At 41.7% G+C, this 22,146-nt stretch overlaps 1 protein-coding gene across 2 annotated transcripts in view; it reads left to right on the forward strand.

Annotated features, from left to right (window-relative positions):
• The window catches only part of DHX35 (DEAH-box helicase 35), a 52,246-nt gene extending 38,860 nt beyond the window's left edge, over positions 1 to 13,386 (forward strand). Inside the window, exons 19-22 of one of the 2 annotated variants that reach the window (XM_054981921.1) lie at positions 1,318 to 1,399; positions 3,313 to 3,384; positions 4,827 to 4,965; positions 11,097 to 13,386. In XM_054981921.1, the coding sequence (XP_054837896.1) occupies positions 1,318 to 1,399; positions 3,313 to 3,384; positions 4,827 to 4,965; positions 11,097 to 11,141 (338 nt within the window). In that variant the 3' untranslated portion in view covers positions 11,142 to 13,386. The remainder of the gene's footprint in view (positions 1 to 1,317; positions 1,400 to 3,312; positions 3,385 to 4,826; positions 4,966 to 11,096) is intronic. The other variant, XM_054981922.1, reaches the window with a different exon arrangement.
• Positions 13,387 to 22,146: the final 8,760 nt, after the last annotated feature.

A 22,146-nucleotide genomic window follows, 5' to 3' on the forward strand; every position in this document is an offset into this window, starting at 1 on the left:
CCTTCTGCTGCTAAGTTCTCTCTTGATTTAATTTTAACTTGGTCCTGAGAGAATTCCAATAAATCCTGATAAGTTAAGCATTTAGGTGGACTAACCATTTCCATTCTAAAATGAGCTTCTTGTGATGACAGCCAGAGAGGTATTTTCGAACAAAACCTAAGTTTGTATTTATTCCATACTCTCAGGATTGCACGCCTTACATAATGATTATTAAACTCCGCGTTGGCTTAAACTTTGTCATACCATAGATACCCATGCCACCCATATTTTAGATCATGCCCTTCCAGTTCCAGTAATCGTCTATTTTTTAACAGTATAAATTTAAGTTATGCTGAAATAAATTTTGGACTCCTGTTGTATTCTCCTTTTTATGGTGTTTGTAATTATTTTATTTAAAAGAATTTGTTATCTGCCATATCTCCAGAAATTCGGGAAAACTGCATTTTAAAACAAAATCATTGAACCAGAGGAGGGCATGTATGCTGATCCAGGCTTCTGGGAAGAAGGACAAAAATGTAACTGATGATTAAATATTGAACAGTAACTAGAAGATTACTGTGTTCTTCTTTACTAAATGTTTTGCCCCAATATGAACATCCAAGAGCCAGACTGTACATTACGTGTTAGATACATGCAACTCTTTCCTGCTTTGTAGCATAGTGGTTAAGTGGCTGGTTTCGGAGCCAGCACTCTGCTAGTTCAACTTCCACTACTGCTGTGAACTCTGCAGGTGGCCTTAGGTAAGCCACTCCTCTCAGTCCCAGCTCACCAGCTTATTGTGGGGATAATAATAACACTGAGTTTGTTCACTGCTCTGAGTGCACTAATCTGTCCAGAAGGGCAGTATGGAAGTACACTGTTGTTATTATTATTACTGAAATACAAAAAAGCAGCAGCAAGAAGCTTCCAGATTGAGCAGAGAGACAGTGAGGATAGGGGCTGCTCTATCCTCTTCTTACAACTGATTTTCAACTCCAAATATCTCCCCCAGCCCCAGTCCAGGTCAGTTACTTTTCCATCCATAGGGTGGAAAGGTACTGGGTTGTATCCTAGAGCTGTTCTGCTGGTGGAAGCCTAGCTTCTTTTCTCCCTCCCTTTCACTTCCCCCAGCAGCCCTGTGGAACACATTAAAAGACACTGCCATAGGTTCAGGGACCCTTGGAGACTAAAAAAACATGCAGGCTAGGGATTGGGGTAACATCCCTGCTCTCCAGCCTTTCCTAACCCATCTGGTAATTTTGGTTTTGTTGCCCAAGCATCTAATTTTCTCTTGCATAAGCTCCTAGTATTTGCAGAATAACTAGTCCTCCATTTCAGGTGATCCAGACCCTGTTCTGAGATGCATAGTTGTTGGATTCTTTGCCAATGCAGCCAGATTTCACTCTACCGGAGCATACAGGTAAAATCCCAGGTTTGTCACACAGTAAACCTCCCTCAAAGTCCATCTTGCCTAAATTGATTGCCTTAGGTCACTGGAGCTCAGCTACAGAATGTAAAAGGAGAACAAAGCAGGATCATGCAGACCCAAGCGGTGCCTGGAAGAAGGGATCATAGGAAAGCTAAGGGCCAGCAAAAATAAATTAGCCCGGTCAGTGAATTTTGCCGAAAGGAAAGAACATGATGTTTGGCTGGGGGTAAGGGAGCAATCTCTCTCCTAGCTCGACTGAGCTGCTCCTCATGAGATTGAGAAAGAGACTGGAAAGAATTAGCAAGTGTCCCATCAGTTTCTTAGGGATGAATTCTTTCATCTGAAGAACTGCCAAAGAAGGAAAGGAGGTTATCCCAAGGAAAGCTTCCAGATTTATTTTAATGAGGTTGTGGTCTGTAGCCAGGAGTATAATGTAATGGTTGAGTGTCTGACTTAGGATCTGGGTGACCTTGGTTCAAACCCCTATCTGGCCATTAAGCTTGCTGGGTGATTCTCTGTAAGCCTGACTTAGCTCACAGAGTGGTTGTGAGGGTAAAATGGAAGAGGAGGGATGATGTATGCCACTCTGAATTCCTTGGAGGAAGGACAGGAGAAAATGTGCTAAATAAATGATACATACAAATTTAGCAGACAAGGCCCGGCTTTGTTTGCCAAAACAAAACCAGAGGATGTATTGTCGAAGGCTTTCACGGCCGGAGAACGATGGTTGTTGGGGGTTTTCCGGGCTGTATTGCCGTGGTCTTGGCATTGTAGTTCCTGACGTTTCGCCAGCAGCTGTGGCTGGCATCTTCAGAGGTGTAGCACCAAAAGACAGAGATCTCTCAGTGTCACAGTGTGGAAAAGATGTAGGTCATTTGTATCTACTCAGGAGGGGTGGGGTTGAGCTGAGATTTTTGGTGCTACACCTCTGAAGATGCCAGCCACAGCTGCTGGCGAAACGTCAGGAACTACAATGCCAAGACCACGGCAATACAGCCCGGAAAACCCCCAACAACCAAAACCAGAGGAGTTTGCCGTGTTAGTCTGTTGTCGCAAAATAGTAAAGAGTCCAGTAGCACCTTTAAGACTAACCAACTTTATTGTAGCCTAAGCTTTTCAAAACCACAGTTCTCTTCGTCAGATGCAAGAGAACTTCATCTGATGAAGAGAACCGTGGTTCTCGAAAGCTTATGCTACAATAAAGTTGGTTAGTCTTAAAGGTGCTACTGGACTCAGAACAAAACCTTAACTGCTATTGCCTGGAATTTAGAGATGCTGTCCCCCTCACCTTGTCTAAGAGTTGGTAAAAGTGGCTAATTTGTTAGTAGGCTTTTAGTAGGCTTCTGCTTTAACGTGATGGTTTCTGTTTGCCTTAATTTCTGCTTTGTTTAATCTGCATGTAGTGCTTATAATTCTCAAGCTGTGGAGATGGATTGTTTCTGTTTTTGAGACTTGAGTTTCATGGCAGACTTGGCATTTGAACCTAAGTATAACACATCTCAAGCAACACTCGTGTAACACAGCTGTCCTGCCTTCCCTTTCTGTTTTCCCAAAGATCCTATTCTCATGGGGGGGGGGAGGTGTCAGCAGATCCCAAGAAACAGAGTGTAAGTGGAAATCTATTGTATGAGAGGTAAATTTGCTATATTTATAGATGTTTGAATGTAGAGAGAGAAAATGCAGAGCTTCTGTTGTGTAGCACAAAGTCACTATGATTCCTCTTCTAGTGATGTAGGCAGAAACTCCTAACTTATATGTGTTGGAAATCCTTGTCAGAATTTGAATTTGTTATGTTTAGTTAAATAGCCAGCGTGAACTGCTGTTATCTGCACTAATTGTTGTGTTTTTTTTATTTAAACAGTTATAAATAAACACTAAGTCTGAAATAATACTCCTGTTTCTAGGACTATTCGTGATGACCATGAACTATACATTCACCCCACCTCAGTTTTGTATGCAGAGAAACCTCCTCGTTGGTAAGTTGAAAGAGTTTTAATTAATTGGATTTAGCACTGACCATAAATTAAAGTCATAACACATCTGGAAGATTGTGGTTTCAGAATGCACTCTGTTCCCTTCATTTGATGCTGCAGCTTGGAAAATATAAAAAAGCTAGGTAGAACACAGCATTATGGAAGTAGTTGTATAGTGACAGTACAGTTGTTACAGTGCAGTGATAAACAGAGGTTATTCTCTTCTGAGTCCATTTGAGTCAGTGGATTTAGTGCAACCTTTTTCAGCCTGTGGGCAACTTTGGAATTCTGACACAGATAGGGTACAGCTACAAAATGGCTACCACAGGAGGTGGGGCCACACACGTGGTTGAAGCCCAAGCGCAGTAATAAAGGGGGCAATTTAAACAAATTGGGAAACAGGAGTGAGTGAGAATAAAACTAACATTGTGGTGGCAGCTGTTACCAAAATATTATTTTAATCTGCACAACCAATCAGAAGTGCTGTTGGATAAGAGCCCCAGCTGGCCCCTCCCACTTACTAAAAATACTTGGTGGGTGCCAGGAAAGGTGTCAGTGTGTGACATGGTGCCCACAAGCACCGTGATGGGATTTAGTGGGTGTACTTGAGCAGCCTGAAGAGCCCAGCTTAGCCTGAACTTGTCAGAGCTTGAGAAGCTAAGCAAGGTTGGCCACAGTTAGTACTTGGATGAGAGAACGTGAAGGAAGACGGGGGTTGCTGTGAGGAGAAGGGTAATGGCAAAACCCACCTCTGCTTGTCTATTGCTTGGAATGCTCAATGGATGGTGTCACCATGAATCGATTGCGACTGATCAGCAGGTTTTTCTTCTTAAGATTGCATGGTAAGCAGCTTTTATCCCCTGTCTTAAGCTCCTGACTCCAAGAGGCTTGCAATGTAAGGACATATTTTCATAGCATTTGCTTTCACGAATAGTTCATGGCCATCCACTTTAGTCCATTTTTGAGGAATGATCAAATGAGCATTAATCAGTGCTACTGCCTTTGAACTTTGATTATTAGTCTTTGATTATTAGTCTTTTGGTTACTGCTGTTAGAAGGCTTTGTATTGCCCTGCTGGAGGATAATCTGACAGTGCAGGAAAGGGGGTAGGACTATAAATACTGTGTTTTTATTCCAGACTCTGTAGCACCCCTTGAGAATTAAGGTCAAAGCCCACTGTGTCGGGTGCTTAATCTCATCTCAAAAGTGACACCCTTGGAATATAATGAGCATACGGCCCTGGGGCAGAGGGGGGCGTATTACTGGATTTTTTTTCAAACGTACTCTGCCTTTCTCAGTGGACATAGCAGAACCATCACATGATTCTTGAATGCTCTGATCCTCTTTGCTCCAGATGAGAACATGTCTCACTATCTATGTAATGACTCATTTCTTAGGTGAAATAAGTGGGATGTTGATGCTTTTTCCTCTCTCTCTGTTTTTAGGGTAGTCTACAATGAAGTTATCCAGACTTCTAAGTATTACATGCGGGATGTGACAGCTATTGAATCTGCTTGGCTATTGGAACTGGCCCCTCACTTTTACCAGCAAGGAACGGTACGGGCTCGGCATAGACTCCAAACGGTACCATTGCCGTATTGGCAGTTCTTGTTACTCTCTGCTTTTCCCGTGCTTGCTAAATGTGCTTTGCAGTAGTTTAAATTAAATTGTGTCCTGTCAATAAATCTGTTTAATACAGCCATAGGGAACCAGAACAGGCTTTTTTGTCGTTGATAAACCATTTACAAAATAGAAGGCAATATGACGTTCAGCTCTTTTTAGCTTTCAGTCCAGGCATTAGTGATAGAGAAGTCACTATTAAAGACAGCTTATGTGTGTGAGAAATGGAATAAACCCTTTAAGACAATAAAATACAATAAATGGGGGGGGGGGATAACCCATGGTAATGCATGAGGAAGATAAATCCTACCCCTGTTGACTTCTGGCTCCAGGTTCCCCCCCTCCACCACTGCAGTCTCTGGGCCCTATGAGGTCTACTTGCCGTGGTTTCCGCTAGCTCCAGCTCTGCCCTTCTTGCCACCTTACTGCTGTGAATGTTTGTGTGCTGCTTTGGGTTGCTGTGGCTTTTTGTGTGCGCATGCACGGTACCTGCATGTGTACAGACATCATGAGCAAAATCTGAGTTTTTTGACCCAGCATAGGTTTGGGGTTTTTTTTTTTTGAAAAGTCAGATTTTTCTGCAGATCTGGAGGTTCCACCAGGTTTGCAGAACCCTAAATTATAGCTGTGGCTGGCCCTGTTATGCAGATTTCCTTGTCTGCATGTGAGCCAGCCCAGTTGCTATTAGATATCAGGATATGATTACAAAATGTTGATTACTTAAAGTAAAATGTTTACATTTTTGAGGAAGACAAAGCATGAAGAAAATGTTGGGTATTGATGAGTTAAAAAAATTCCACATGTACTTTTAATGCAAAGTCTTTTTTTTAAAGAGGCCTGTCGACATATTAAAACCTTTTGGATGTGGCTGGCGCAAATATAATAGGCCTGATTTCTTCCCATTGGTAGGAGTAGGATTACCAGCCTGAAGGTGGACCCTAGAGTTCTTTTGGAATTACAACTGATCTTCAGATTATAGAAATCAGTTCCCATGGTGGCCTTGTTGGAGCATGACAGCTCTGGAGCATGGACTATGTGTTATGTCATAGAGTCTGGGCAAAATGGATATTCTAGAGTGATACCATACCCATGCTGAGCTGCTTCTCCTCTCCAGGAACATCTCCACCCCAATATCCAGGAATTTTCCATGCCAGAGTTGGTATCCCTAGTTAGGAGATCAGGAGTGGGTCATGGGAATGTGCACTCCCTCTATGGGGCATATTTCCCCTTCCTTCCTTAACTACAGTGATGGGGTACTTTGATACTGATTTAGCAATAATAGCCAAATAGGTTCCCCTCTTAACCATGATTAAGATGAGGGGAGAGGGAATTCACTCTTAAGAAGACAGGGGCAACAGGGTAGATGTATGCGATTCCCATCTCTTACTCTTGAGGTAAAGAATTATGTCTACACAAGTTTTAGTTGGCCATAACTCTTCATTCTCCAAGCCGAAGCCCTCTCCACTGCTCACCTGAAATCTGCAATATAGAAATAAACAACACTTGACCAACCTTAAAACTCTTGTCTGGATCTCTAATTGGCATGAAATGCTCTGAAGGTCTGAAATACGTTGTATAAATGCTAAATAGTGTTCTGTATAAAAGATGGTGCCTGTGTATTTCTTCAGTTGCAAATAGAGGGAAAAATGCTGTATGTTGCTGTGAAAAAAAACCCTGAACATTTGATCACTGTGTGGGTTCAAAAGCATAGTCTGGACCAATATCCACATATCGTGGTACTGCACATTGGCAGCATTAGCATGTGAGATGTAAGCAACTACAGAAGGACAATTGGAAGCCTGTGACAACATCTCTGGTGCAAGTCTTCTGAAGAGAAAGTCTCATTAACTGATTATAAGTTTTATGGAAACTAAGATTGGGGGAAAATATATATATATAAATGTCTTGCCCATCCTAGCATCCTGTGTATTCTCCACAAATTTGTCATAATTGGCAGAACACTCACAAAATAATGATAGGGTGAAATATCATTGGCTGTGTGCCAGTTATAGCCTATGAGGTAGTCTTGGCCTATAATGTAACCGCACAGGTGACTATTCAGTAACTTGGCAGACCCAGGCTCTTCGTAGGAATATTGCTGCTATTCTTGAGGAACGCCAGGTGCTGAACTGGAACATAGTCATCCGTTTTAGCAGAATGCAGCTGTATTGTTTTTTTGTTTGTTTTTTTAATGCGAATGGTCCAGCTTCTGGTAGCAAATCTAGAAATATCATTAGCTAGTTAAGTTAGCAGCCTTTTGAATGGATAAACTGACTCTTTGGGCTGACTCTTTTGCTAAGGAAGATGAATACTTTGAAAAGCAGTAATGTGTTTAAGTTATACTGGAAACTATAAAGTGAAAGTGTCAGACATGTCTCCCAGGTGAGAGCTTCCATAAAGTGGGGCTTTTCCACAGAGAAGGCCTTGCTTTGCGCACTCTCACTCACACCTTGCCATAGCAAAAGAAAGTGTGCAGGACAAGGTGTGTTCAGGTGATCTGAATGAACAGGAAAGAACATACAGGGGAGGCACTCCCCTGGGTTATGCAGCCTGTTAAGTCCTTGAAGGTGTTAACCAGCACCTTGAGTGGAGCCTAGAAGCAGCATTGAAGCCTACACTGAGCTCCAGAAAGTTGGTGCTTCAGGATATAGTGTTTGAGGTGTTTGTTTTTTTAATCAGTTAAGACAAGTGTCTCAGGGATGGGACGATAAGGAGCTCAGCCAGCATTACAATTATATCAAATTTTGCAGCAATTGTTTTTTTATGACTAAGTGAACTGATAGCATGAAACCATTCTGATATTCCAGTTTGCTGTGTGTCAGTAAGAAGAGGCGCCTTGAACTGCATATTGGTGCTCAGTGAATTATCCGAACGATTGATGTGTTAATTATCAAAAGGAACCAGCAGTAGCCCTGATAATTACTCATAATTATCATACTTCATAAGAGATGACTTACAGAATGTTCATAATGGATAGCTCGTTGTCCTGAGTAACTTCCCTCCTTGAGTTACTGGAAATTCTGGTAGAGTCTTTTCAGTGAGTAGCGTAGCACATTCCTTCCTCTATCACTTGCATTGGTCAGAAGCTTAAATCAAAGTAAGTCAGAGATAATGGTCTTTGGAAATGATGGTAAATTATTCTCTGGTCGCTTTTGTCTCTAGGTGCCAAGTAAATGTATTGACTTGTTATTTAAAAAGTATGATCACTTCCAGACTTGTCTGTCTATTTGATGTATTTATCAGTAGTATTTTCACAAAACTCCCATCAAAAATGTAAAAAAAAAACCACCTAAGTTCAGAAGCACAAAAAAGTGGAAATGTGTATTGCGTGCACATCAGTTCTTTACGTATTCCCAGAAAGGTCAAGGGCAACTTGGGTCCAGTAGCACACAAATTGAAACATAAACGGACTTAGCAACACCTAGTGATTTCTTCCCTGTGTATTACAGTGCCCAGAAATCAGTTGCATAAAATCTCGTGCAAGTGGAAACGCATGTGAGGATGCAGTATGTTTGACGGTTTAAGTGGCTACTGCAGTATTTTTCATGTGTTTCTGCTTGTGCTGGAGCTTTAGCACAAGAAGACATCTTGCACTGGATCCTAGCCATTATGTGGTTACTGTCACCTTGTGGGTGCCCCACACCACTTTGATAACATATAGTTTATGTCTAAGTGATGTATAACATGTTTACCTAACACAGCAGGAAGGGGCTGGGATTGCTGAACAGACATTTTCCCAACAGAATTCAAGGAAATGTCTAAAAAATGGTAGGGTTAGTCCTTAGGAAGTTAGAGAGGGTCAGATCACTTAAGGATGTTTGGAAATGATTTAAATAAGCAATAATGGAACCTCAGATAGAGTGTATACTATAGGTTAGGAACTGTGAAACCTGAGAGGATGCCAGCATGGTTAACAAGTGAAATCAAGGAAGCCATACAGTGCAAAAAGTCTTCCTTTAAAAGTGGAAGTCTTGCCCTAATGAGGTGAACAAGAAGCAGCGCAAGTTTTGGCAAAAGAAGTTGACCACCTGGCAGGTATTAGGAGCGTGTTGCAAAAAGCATTAAGAAAAAGGCTGAGACTTTCTTTAAATACATCAGGAGTGGGAAGCTAGCCAGAGAGGGGGGAAAGGAAAAGAAAGGAAGGCTGGAAGATTTCAGAGTACTGATTGATTGTTTTTCCATAAGGAAAATGTGTCTCCTCGTGATACTTTCCTCATCTGTTTCTAGTCCTCATGTTTAAGGATCTCTCCCCCTTTTAATCTCATTTTCTGTTCTCAGTCTCATTATCATTGACTGATTGGTGTGCTTGGTGCTTTACATGCCCATGTCCCAAGGAGCTTAGAATCTTAATACAGATGCTAGGATTCAGAGGTTAACAGCCTCTGGATATGAACATTCAATTTAGTAGTTGTGGCAGGTAGCCATGGATAGACCTATTCTCCATAAATTTTGTCAAATTCCCTTTTACAGCCAACTGAACTAGTGGCCATCACTTCATCCAGCAAAGTTTTGTTGTCTCAACAGGCATGAAAAAAATGTAAATGGAATTACTATCTGTCACATATTTTTATCCTTCAAGGAGTTTGGGGCAACACACATGGTTCTTTGTTTTAGCCTCAAAATGCTTTGTGAGGTACATTAGGCTGAGAGAGGGTGACTTGCCCAAAATCATCTAATGAGCTTCATGGCAAAGTGGGGATTTGAACACGGAGTCTCCTTGAGCCTAATCTTTATAACTGCTATATTATGCTAGCTGTACCGAGAGAGCCTAAGACTGTGTAATAAGATGTCTGTAAATACTTACACATCCCGTGAATCATTCAGTTTACAAGACAGCAAGAACCAGGGCTTTAAAAAGCCAATCAGGGAAGTGTATGCTAATAAGAGATTTCCACTCTTCATGCTAATGGAGGTGATTTGAATCTAAATGCTTAACCACTAGATAGGCCAGGAGAGAATGTCTGTCTGCCAGTTCTCCAAGAGAGACTGACCAGCAGCTTGAGAAACATCCTAGGGCAACTGAGGAGAAAAATGATGAAATGAAATGGAAAAACCCATAAGGACCTAGCAGGAATTAAATGGTGGATGAGCACAAGATAAACTGAAGGTAAGAGAGGTTTTACAAACTAGGAGTGTGATCCTAAACAGACTTGCAGTCTTCTGAGCATATTGATTTCCGTGGCCTTAGAAGGGTGTCGTTCTGATTAAGATTACACTATAAACAGGCAAAAGAACATAAGAATGAGGACATAAGAATGATTTCTCCAAAAAGCCTTTTTAGAAATGGAGGTTAGTTGCATCAAATTAGCTGACACAAGCCCAGTACATTCCAGAAAATGTGATGGGATGCAGAATTTGCTCTGAGAACACAGGACATGAGGAAAGGAGAGAAGAAACAAGCTGAGGAAAGCCTTCGGTTTTCCAAAAATCCCATCTCTTTTTCCCGTCAATAATCTCACTAAAATCTTGACTACACCAGCCATTCAAGTACATATTCAGATGACACAGAAAGTGCACCTGATCAAACAGATGCTGTGATATAAATCATGGCAGCAGAATGAGCTGTCAGCCTCGGAAATACTTTATGCTCAGATGCGTATAAGCACCTGAGTCTGGAATGCAGAAACAGTCGTCTTTGAAAAACTGGTTGAGTACTTATAATGCTAGGCTAGCAAATAGGTGTGTTAAGCATTTGTTAACCTGTTCTCCTTGTAATGAATAAAGACATTATCTTTGGCAGCATTAATAATGGACAATGCCAATAACATAAAAGTGCCCTTAAAAAGAAGTCATTACAAAACTCAACTACTGTGCAATTTTTTTTTAAAAAATAGCATCTTTATGTTTTTAAGTATCAGGCAACAAAGTTGTTTATAGCTTTATAAATAGCGCTGATTCTGTATTGGCAAATGCTTGTGGGCTCAATGTGCTTTCTAGAATATTTCAGCATGAAATATTTTACTAGTGCGTGGCTTTAAAAACAAGATTGACTGTTGCTAATGTGGAAATTAATTGAGTTGGAAATGGAAGAAATTATTACATGGAGCATTTGTGAAACTTTTGACACCAAATGCTGTCTGCTTCTTTCTTTGCAGCATCTTTCTCTGAAAGCCAAAAGAACTAAAGTCGATGACCACTGACTCTCTGTGGCTGTTGAGCTTCGCGCTGCGTGATGCTGAACCTGCTGTTGAATCAAACCTGTGCTACAGTTCATCCAACAATTAGTTGATTAGCAACCTGACCCCACATCAACTACACATGTTGAAATGCCTGCCTGCCAGGATCCTGTAGGGATTTATGCATGACCAAATACATTGTAACACTTAAGTAGAGCTTGCATTGTGGACACTTTTGCTCCTTTTTAAACTAGGTAGAAAAATTAGCAGTATTAAAAAGGAGACCTACAAAATCATAGGAAATTTTTACAATGCTTGGGTAGCCACACTAAACCCTTGGGGTGGGGGTGGGTGGGAGATACAGTGCCCTTGGGGTGGAAAACTGGAGCTCAGGATCCTTTAGACCACTGTGAAAGCTGCTGGCTATCCTTCGCCTGCCTGCAAATGGCCGGCAGGTTTGGGACCACAAGCAAAGCCTTGAAATACCATTAATGGGTTGCAACGAAAACCTTGAAACTGTGATTGTGCCTAACTGCTGTGATTTTTATTTATTTATTTTTGTTATCGTTGTTGCTCTGAAGCAATAGAATTCTAGCCTATTACTGGCTTTCCCTGTATTTCTCCTCTGCACCTTTTCTTTGGTAGATGGCTTTACATTTTCAGACAACATCTATAATTTCCATACACACCAGATGTGTTTACCTACACTGAGCTTCCCACATAGTTCAAGCTCTTTTAGGAAGGGGTTAATAGAGCAGGACATGTATTGTGTTCACAACCCAGATTTATGCAAGTCCTTAGTTCTTGCTTTCTGTTTCAGAATATGATCTAAGGAAATTGGGGCCAGTCTTGCACAGAAATATCTGTATGTTTTAAAACAATTTGAAGTCGTGTGTTTTTAAAAGCTTCTGTGCTGTGTTTGTGATGGCCTTGCAGAGTGTTACTTTGCCTTGATTTTCTATCACAATCAGTCATTTAACAGTCAAATGGTGACTGCACAGCAATAAAAAGAGAGGATGCTTCCTTTAGATAGGGGGGAGGGGAACCAGCTCCAGGAGGAATTCTCCAGATCTGGAAACAAGATGACTCAAGGGGATGCCTTTGGTTCAGAAGCAGGGCAGTGAACAGTTCCTGGCCTTAAGTCTACTGGGTCCTCCAGTAAATGGTCTTAAAAGCATCTCTTATTTGACCAGAGACAAGGATATTCCTTTTTCTGCTGATACCACTTCAGTATAGGAAGGAATGGTACTCAGTGGTAAAGGATGATGTTTATGGGCTTGGTAGCCCATTCTTGAATGCTGCTGGATACAGGGCAGCTCAAACATGCCCCTTAGTTTAGGTAGTTATATGGCAACAGAGAATAGGTGCAAGGAGATTCAGTTCCCCACCCACCCTTTCGGGAGGGCGGGTGCAGGGGGTGGATTTCAGCTTGTGAACTGTACCCGTTCGTGCAACTTGCGGCCGCCAGGTTTCACAAATGCAAAAGTGTTTACCTACACTTCCACAAATCTTCCACAAATCTGCAAAACATACGCACAAAATCCACTCACCTCAGTACATGTTTAACAGTATTCTGCTCTTTGCAGCTGTTTAGACTGCATCCCTCAGAAGGTGAGGGGTGGTCTTTGTCGTATGCGTTGTCGTATGCATCGTATGAGCAGTGGATTGGCAGTCTTTCTGCAAAAGCTCTTCTCTTCTTTGTATCATAATTTTGGATAACTATATTTTTATTTTCAAATGGTATTTATTTTGAAATGACGTCGTTTGAATGTGTTTTTTAAGATCACTGCCTTTGTTGAGTCTCGTATCTCTTTGCCATTTTTTTTAAATGTATGTAAATTACGGCAATTTTTACACAGACCAGGGTCTTCCTTGCCCCGGATGTGCATTATGAGTCTCTTTCAGATCTTCTTTCCCATTCGGCTTCCCACAGTTCTGCAAAGAAGCTTGTTCTGTCAATGTGTGGTTCATGCAAGAACTTTGTACTGTATATATCAGCTGCTTAACAACATACTCATTCCTGCCTCTGGACTTCTGATGTGACCAGTTTGCTGTGTATCTTTCTCAGTATGTGAGGTCTTTCGAGATGGGGTTGTCTGTATTTTTGTGTACTGTACGGTGTCCAGAATATTGTTGATACTCCATAATGGGCATCTGACTTACAACTAAAGCTGTTTATCCTTTATAGAGACCTGGAGACAAAGATGTGTAAACATTTGTGTTGCTTGGTCCTATGGTAACACACTTCAGAAAAAAATAAAGCTGTGGAATCAAGAAATCTTGCGAGTTTCTGCTTCCTAACATTAGTTGATTATCAGCATCACTTACCAGGCTATGTATATTTGTCATTGATGGCAACTGGTTTGCTTGGAAAGTAACTCAGGTGTAAATATATCTGTTGACATTCCACCTTTCCTTTCTCAGACAGAACTTATACCATAGTTTAGGAAAGGATGCCAAGTCTAAGAGGATGCCAGTATGCTTAATGAACAGGATCGCCAAGTTTTCCTGGCAACTGGCGGGGAGGGGGGTTCCTGGTACTTAACAGGCTTCTTTTTCCTCATGCACTCTCCCATCAGGTTTTATTTTATTTTATTTCATCACATTTCTAGACTGCCCTCCCCGTCAGGCTCAGGGCAGTTTAACAACAGTTTAAAACAATAAAAACATTAAAACATTATATCATAAACAATTAAAATTGGCGGGTATAAAATATTAAAATACAGCATTTTCCTGCATGGGTGGTGGAAGGTCTTCAGTGGTATGGCTGGCGAGAGAACAGCCAAGCCCCCACCAAATGCCTGGCAGAACATCTCCATCTTGTAGGCCCAGCGGAAAGATAACAAATCCTGCCGGGCCCTAGTTTCCTCAGACAGAGAGTTCCACCAGGTCGGAGCCAGGACCGAAAAGGCCCTGGCTCTGGTAGAGGCCAGGCAGCCCTCCCTGGGGCCAGGGACCATCAGCAAGTGCTTAGTGGCTGATCGAAGCGACCTCAGGGGAACATATGGGGAGAGGCGGTCCCAAAGGTATGCTGGGCCCAGTCCACATAGGGCTTTATAGGTCAACACCAAAACCTTGAACTGGACCCGGTACTCTACCGGTAACCAGTGCAGCTGACGGAGGATAGGTGTTATATGAGCCATGATTGGTGCTCTGGCAACCACCCGTGCAGCTGCATTCAGAACCAGCTGCAGTTTCCGGATCAAGCCCAAAGGAAGCCCTGCGTAGAGTGAGTTGCAGTATAATATGGTTGCGACAATGTCACCTCTGGAATCAACCCTGTGTAAAACACAAGAGCAGTCCTGCAGCCAGTGCAATGACATCACTTCTGGAAATGACATCACTACAGGTCAAGAGCAAGCATGTCGTGCTTTTCTTGGGTATCCTGCTGGTGGCTTGTCACCTCCCACCGATTGCCAGCAATTCGTAGGCAGAAGGGCAAACCTCTGGGAGTGCCTGCCACTAGTGGGCATCTGGGAACCCTATTAATGAGTAAAGTCAAGGAAGCCATAAAAGGCAAGAAGGCTTCCTTTAAAGAATAGAAGTCTTACACTGATGAAATGAACAAGGAGAAGCAATGGTTTGGCAAAACAAACTGACAAGATAGGCTGAAAGAAGGGGAGAAGCATATCACTAAAAGCATTAAAACAATAAGAAGTTCATTAAATACATCAGAAGCAGTAAACCACTCACAGCTGTGATAAGACTATTTATTGGATGACCAAAGATTGAAACGTGCTACTGGTAGACAGGGTCAGTGCAGAGAAGCTGAATTCCTTGTGTTGGTTTTCACAGTGGAAAATATGGGGAAGTTGCCTGTTCCAGAACTATTTTAAGCAAGAGTTTCTGAAGAACTGAATCAGAAAGGTAAGACAACTTGCGAAGATCTAGGGTTAGTAAACAAATTAAAAACTAACAGGTCACTGGGTCTGAATGGCACTTTAAAGAACTCCAGCGTGAAATTCTTGATCTAATAAATATATGCAACTGGTCTAAAAGTGAACCTTCCTTTGAGAGGCTTAGATGGCAACAAATGTCTTGCCAATTTTTAACAACGTATTAGAGGAGATGCAGAAAATTTCAAGCCAGTTACCCTAACATCTGTTCTATGTAAATTGATGGAAACTGGTATTAATGACAATTCTTATGGATACAGAGGAACAAGCCCTTCTAAGGTCAAATCAACATGGCTTTTGTAAAGTGAGGTCATGTTTCATTAGTCTTCTATAGTTCTTTGAAGATTAACAAATGTGGATTGGAGCAATCTGATAGACAATTACATATTTGGACTTCCAACACGCTTTTAACAAAGTCTTCCTCATAGGCTCTTGAGTGAGTAGGATAAGTATCAGAAATGAGTTAAATAACAAAAGAGGATGAATAAATGAGATAATCACAATTACAACAAAACTAAAATGCTGTGACAGACTCAGCTTCAAATGCTGAGATTGCCAGACAGTAAAGAGGATGATTGACATGTCCCCCCCCCCCCCCACACACACCCCTTTGTGGCTAGCCTGAAGTGGCAGTTGGGTATGGAATGTTGAGGGGCTGACGGAGTAAACAAACGAGTGAAGGGAGTTGGAGTCTGGCTTCTGACCAAAGAGGATCATCCAGAGAGTCCTCTGTGTGAGGAAGGAAGGGAAGGAGTTCCCTTGAAAGTGAAATCAGTACATTCCTGAAACACTTTTAGTCCTTGGACAAAAGACAGCACTAACCCCTGCATAGACTCAAGAGATCTGGGAATTATAGTGGGCCAAGGAAGCGGGTGGAAAGGAGTCTCCCCTTCGGCACCAGGAACAGGGTTATAGCTCATAACTAAACACCTGCCCAGTATCTTGAAAGAGTTTGACTCAGTTGAGTACCCTAAGGTCTGGAGAGGAGGGGAAGTCGTGCTGTCTGTGTTAAAAGCTGAGCATTTGTGAAGCAGTGCCAACTTCTGAAAGAACTCACTCTAACATCTTTAAGTCTAATAACATCAACATCTCTCAAAGAAGCCAGCGACTTAGAATCATACCAAGTGTCTTGTGCCTCACACCAGTAAAGTTTCTGTACAAAAACCTTTCTGTTACTTCAGTTCAAACACCTGTCTATCTACCTACGTTACCTACTTGGAAATAAACTTCCTTTTACACTTTGAATCTCCCCAAGCCTTGTGTGCCAATTTCTGTTTATGGGAAGCGCAAACCCCTGATCTGTCCCATACTTGGACTTGGCTGGGTAACCATTCCACTTATATGTTCCTAAGGGTGGGACAAGAAAGAAAGTTGAAGCTAAACATCCAGCATGCAACTAAAGGCTTCCCAGCCCAGTATTCAGCTTCATAGGCTTAGAGAGAAGACATTTCACCTCAGGGTAGAGGAAGGTCAGCCCAAGAGTGAGACGACAGTTTGTGACAGATGCCATACTGTGATGATATGGCCACAGACCCTCATCAAGACTTGCAATTTACTTCTGTCCCTTTCCACTATGTTGATTCAAATTATCATTAAAGGAGGCAGAGTAAATCAACATACTTGACTGTGTTTAGTTCAAGAATGACAAATCCCCCAGAAAATCTTGGAAGTGGGAAGGCAGGGTGTCCCTGTTTACAGGGACTTAGAGAGTCCAGTGGAATCCATTGCTTACCCTGAATTCCATGGAAGAAGTCTTAGGTACGAAGGTAGTAAACTTTAGTCCTTTGTCCAGGTGCACATCTGGTTTGGGGCATTGTCAGCATGCTATGAAGTCACTATAGCTATACTAATCCTTGACATGGGAAGGCAGATAGGATTCTTATGGAGGATATCTGTGCATCTCACAGGGCCTCTGAGAGGAATTTTCTGAGGTGGTGAAAAAAAATTTCAGGTTCCCTTTCCTACTCCATTAGCCATCTTTTTTTTTTTTTAAATCCATAATGGTTTTAAGCATAAGGTCAAAAAAGTTTTTTTAAAATAGGCTTTGTATTTACTTAAAAATGAGCTTTCCTTGCCTTTTTTGTGAAAAATTTCTAATGACAGCATCAAAATTAATAGTTCTGGCAATGTTTGATTCAATACTCAGCCTGGCCAAATCCACAAGACGTTCTTGAGACACTGTTCTTAATCAGCTTGAGTTTGCTAAATGATCTCTCTGCAGAAGCTACTGTTGCTGGAATTGTTAAAAGAATTCGTAAGCTGACACAAACATTTGGAAACAGGTCACCAAGTCTGTATTTTGTTAATATGTTCAACAGATCCAGTGATTTTAACTGTGCATTTCCAAAATTTGCCTTATGTACTGAAGGTAAATGCTGCATTTCTGTCAAAAAATCCTTATCATTAAGGTCATCAGGATATTGTTTTGATAAAAATAAAGCTTCTTCTTTCAAGTCACTTTCAGACATAGTGAGGTATTTCCACAAGAAATTGGACTTTTCAGCCAACTGCTTCACAGCATTGAATCTTACAGTTAATCCTGCTGTAACACTGTCTACCAAAACATGAAACACAGACTTTCTGAAGTAGGCTTCTTCTGGTGAATCATCTGTGTCATTCATTTCCAGTAAGTCTTTTGGGAATGCTTTAGGCAATGAGATGTGACCATTGGTAACATACTTTTCTATTTCTTTTTGAGAAGGAAATTCAGTTGTGATGCTACCAATGTCAAGGCCTACAGTATTCTTCTCATTTTCTAAACTCACTTCCACCTGAGTCTGAAATTCTGTTTGTTTCAGTTCATTTTTGTCATTTTCTGCATGTTCTCCCTTATCAAAATCCTGTACATTATTAACCAAATCAACTGCTCCTTGTTTGGGAATGAGGTTTTTGAGAGTTTTTTCTTGTTCTAATTCTATAGGTAGGTTGAATGAGATTTTTAAAAAGGCGCCCTTAATCCAACTTGAAGGCGATTGTCCCCTTTTTTGTTGTCCCCTTTTGTTGTCTCCTTTTTCACATTCCTCTCGTTCTTTCTTTTCGTTTGTTAGCTCCTGATTTGTGAGAATACATTTTGAATGGATGATTTATAATTTCTTATTTTATATCTAAAATGGGAAAATTTAATTCCTAATCAGCTCTGATCATTGCCATGTTGCTTCAAAAATCCTGAGCCCAAACTTACAAAGTTTTAAAATGAATATAAATCAATGAAAATGCAGCCTAGCACTAATGTCACTACAGTAATTAAGGAAAAGAATTCGAGCATACCTTCAACGTATCTATCCAAAGTTGCTCTTTATAGATGAATTTAGAATGTGCTAATACACCAACCCTCCCACTGCAACAGTGGCCACCAGCCTAAACATTCTGTCTGCCTGGCTGGAGAGGGGAGAGTCACGTGATCTTCTAACTGGCTGCCCCTAGTGGAAGACCTTGAGAACGCTATGTAACAACAATGTCAAGGATAAAACTATGCTATGTAGGCCAACAACATAAGATATTAATGCTAGTCCTCATATGCAAACATTTTATGGGACTGCAGGAAACTCCCCTTTGGGCCCCCTCTGGGCCCATGGGCCCTGGTGCGATGCACCTGCTGACCTCCCCCCCGCCCCTCAATAGGGCCTGGCATCTCACATGCGATCTGAAGAGAAACCAGAGTATGGCATCTCATGAATATTTACATGATGAGATCAGCCAGACCATCATTTTTTGATGTCCTGGGGAATTAGACATATTCCCAGTGGAGTATCTGGTGCCTAATTGTATGACCATTCTTTTCCTCACTGTAATAACCAGATTTCACTCTCTATGATAATCTTAGTTCAGAGGGTTACCCACTAATACGGCCTTTACAGGGTATTGAAAGAGCTTTTGGAACTTGGGAAAGCTTTATGAAAGAGGGTAAGTGAAATGGATAATGAAATGTGCCAGAAGTAACTCTGACTCTCACAGAATTACAAATGTGCCAGTACTTCTTTCATAGCATAAAGCCTAGAAACCACTGGTTGTTTTAGAAGAGGGCTGTTAGCCAGAGTGAGAATCAAGATGGATGCATGAACCCTATTGCTGTAAAGTTACTATAGATGGAGGTTGATGCTACCTGCAGGATGTTGATTGTTGCAGCAGATCTGAAAAGCTGATATGGCTGGAGCATCATAAACCAGTGGATCTGACATAGGGTTGCCATCCTCCAGGTAGTGGCTGGAGATCTCCCAGAATTACAGCTGGTCTCCAGGCCACAGAGATCAGTTCCCCTGGAGAAAATGGCTACTTTTGGGGGTGGACTCTATTGAATTATGCTATGCCAAAGTCCTTTCCCTCCCCAAACCCCACTTTCTCCAGGTTTCTCCAGGTTTCACCCTCCAATTCTCCAGGAATTTCCCAACTTGGAGCTGGCAACCCTAATCTGACAGGTATTGTTAACCATACCACTTGGATCGAACAATGTATGGAGTTCTCCAGGGCTCCAAGAGGAAGGTAGAGTTTATACATGACAAGAACTGAAGACTCAGGATGGGGGGGGAGGTTCTTTATTAAAAAAAAATTAGGGATATTGTCCATTTCTTGGAAATAGTGCTTATTGATCATTTAACCATTTGTGAAGCAAAGAAAGAATTACTGATGGGAAAAGAGCTGGTTATAACCTGCTGTGGCAGAAAGGGATTGATTCTAAGTCTTTTACATATGCAGTTCTGGTAACATGTTTTTAAAATAATTGTCAAAGGCAGCATTTAACTCCATGTTCCCACAGGTATAACAAAGTAGCCTACTGCTTTGGAACTTGCTAACCTTTGCTGGTGCTAGATCCTCACACATCTTAAAATTATGTGTGTGTGTGTGGGGGGGGGGGTGTCCTCTGAGATCAAATGGCTCATAAACTATGGATTAAAACTATTAATTCAGATGAAGAGCCATGGCTTAGTTATAGAGCATCTGATTTGCTTGCAGAAGGTCCTTGGTTCAATAACTGCCATTGATGGACCTAGTCTCTATGAAGTTGCCTAATCCTCTCCAAGCTAGTGGACATCTCTACATCCTGAGACAGTGAGTTCCACAGGTTAGCACTGCATTGTCTAATTGTACTTCCTTTTGTCTAACCTGAATCTACTGCACCTCACCTCCATTGCTTGTCCCTATGTTCTCTTATTTAGTGCGAAAGGGAAAAGTAGAGTTGCCAGCCTCCAGGTGATAGCTGGAGATGTCCTGGAATTACAACTGATCTCCAAGCAACAGAGATCAGTTCCCCTGGAAAAAATGGCTCCTTGAAGAGTGAACTCTATGGAATTATACCCCATTCTCTCCAGGCTCCACCTCCCAGATCTCCAGGAATTTCCCAACCTGGCCCTGGCAACCTTAGGGAAAAGTGATCTCTGTCCCTTTTCTCTACATCATGCAGAATGTTTTAAACTTGTGATGGCCAGTGGCCACCACCTTGTAGAATGGCCTGCCTAAAGAGATCAGAGAGCTCCTACTGTTTTGGTTTTCTACAAACTATGAAAAACAATTTTTCACTTAGATAATAGGTCTGTACTGTAAGATGGCTCAGAGAGAACCTTTGGTAAAGGGACAATACCCAATACTATTGGGTATTGTCTGTTGGTGCAGAGATATGTTCCTATTGAGTAATCTGCGTTAATATGTCATGTCAAATTACTTGTTTTGTTTCAGCAATGTTTCATCTCTGTTCTTGGAATCATGCTTGTTTGCCTATTGCGTTGCTTATTGTCCCAGCCATTGATCATATTGACTTATGCTGTGCTAGGGTTACCAGCCTCCAGGTAGTGGCTTGAGATCTCCCGGAATTACAACCGGTCTCCAGGCCACAGAGATCAGTTCACCTGGAGAAAATGGCTACTTTTGGGGGTGGACTCTATGGAATTATGCCATGCCAAGATCCTTTCTCTCCCCAAACCCCACTTTCTCCAGGTTTCTCCAGGTTTCACACCCCAGATCTCCAGGAATTTCCCAACTTGGAGCTGGCAACCCTATGCTGTGCACTCTGCCTTGAGTCTCAGTGACAAAGGTGAACTTGAATGAATGAATGAATGAATGAATGAATGAATGAATGAATGGGATCAGATAGTAGATGTTGTGAAGGACCCAGAAAGCTGCTGCCAGTCAGAGCAGATGATATTCTGGATAGATCAATTTGGTTTAAGGGCAGCTTCATGTGCGCCTCAGGATGTTTGTTGAGTAACTATGAATGTGCAAATACTCCAAAAATTCACCACAAACTGCATTTCAATGCAGTTTAAATGCAGTTTGCATGTAAATTGCTGCATTTAATTTTCATTGTACATGTGAAAGCCCTGGTTTGATTGCATTAAGGGCAATATGCATCAGATGTGAAAAGCTACAATGTGCATCAGATGTGATCAACTACAGGCAAGTTACCAACCAATTTTTATACTGAAAAGCTGTGTGCAAGGTGGTCTTTAGTTGAATAGGTACCTCTTACCAGTTCTTTCATGTCCTCTTACTGCTTGCTGGTGCAATCTAGAAAGCTACCCCTTGCTTATTAAGGTAAACAGGTAAAGGACCAGTCCGAATCCCTTCATTTAAGGAGATCATTACTGGGAGTAGAGAGGTACGGAACTGTCTCAGTGGTGGCCTTGAGGATGTGGAAAGAACATCCAAGTAAGGGCCAGCAATGATTCCAACTATGAAAAGTGCAAGGATGGGCCTTATAAAAAATGCACACTGGAAAATAGATATCAGGGAAGGATGGGCTTAGAATCTTTATCCCTAACCCCTCACTTCATGATGACAGAGAAATTCATATTTGTATGGGAGAACTATAGTAATGCAGTCAAAAGTGGTACAGCTGAGTCATAAGTTTTCCACCACAGTGCAAATGGGAGGGGCCATGGCTCAGTGGCAGATTCTGTGCTTTGCCTGCAAAATCTGCCTTGAGTCTCAGTGGGAAAGGCAGACTATAAATGACATAAATAAATAAAGTTCCCAGGTTCAATCTCCAGTTAAAAGGATCATTTAGAGCCAAGCCACAAGTGACGCCTGACACAGGTTGGACACTTGTCAGCTTCCCTCAAGTTTTGATGGGAAATGTAGGCATCCTGGTCTTGCAGCTGTAATGGAGAGCCAAGCTGTAAAACCAGGATGCCTACATTTCC

Source organism: Eublepharis macularius, chromosome 5, assembly GCF_028583425.1.
Source record: "Eublepharis macularius isolate TG4126 chromosome 5, MPM_Emac_v1.0, whole genome shotgun sequence".
Lineage (NCBI taxonomy): Eukaryota > Metazoa > Chordata > Lepidosauria > Squamata > Eublepharidae > Eublepharis > Eublepharis macularius.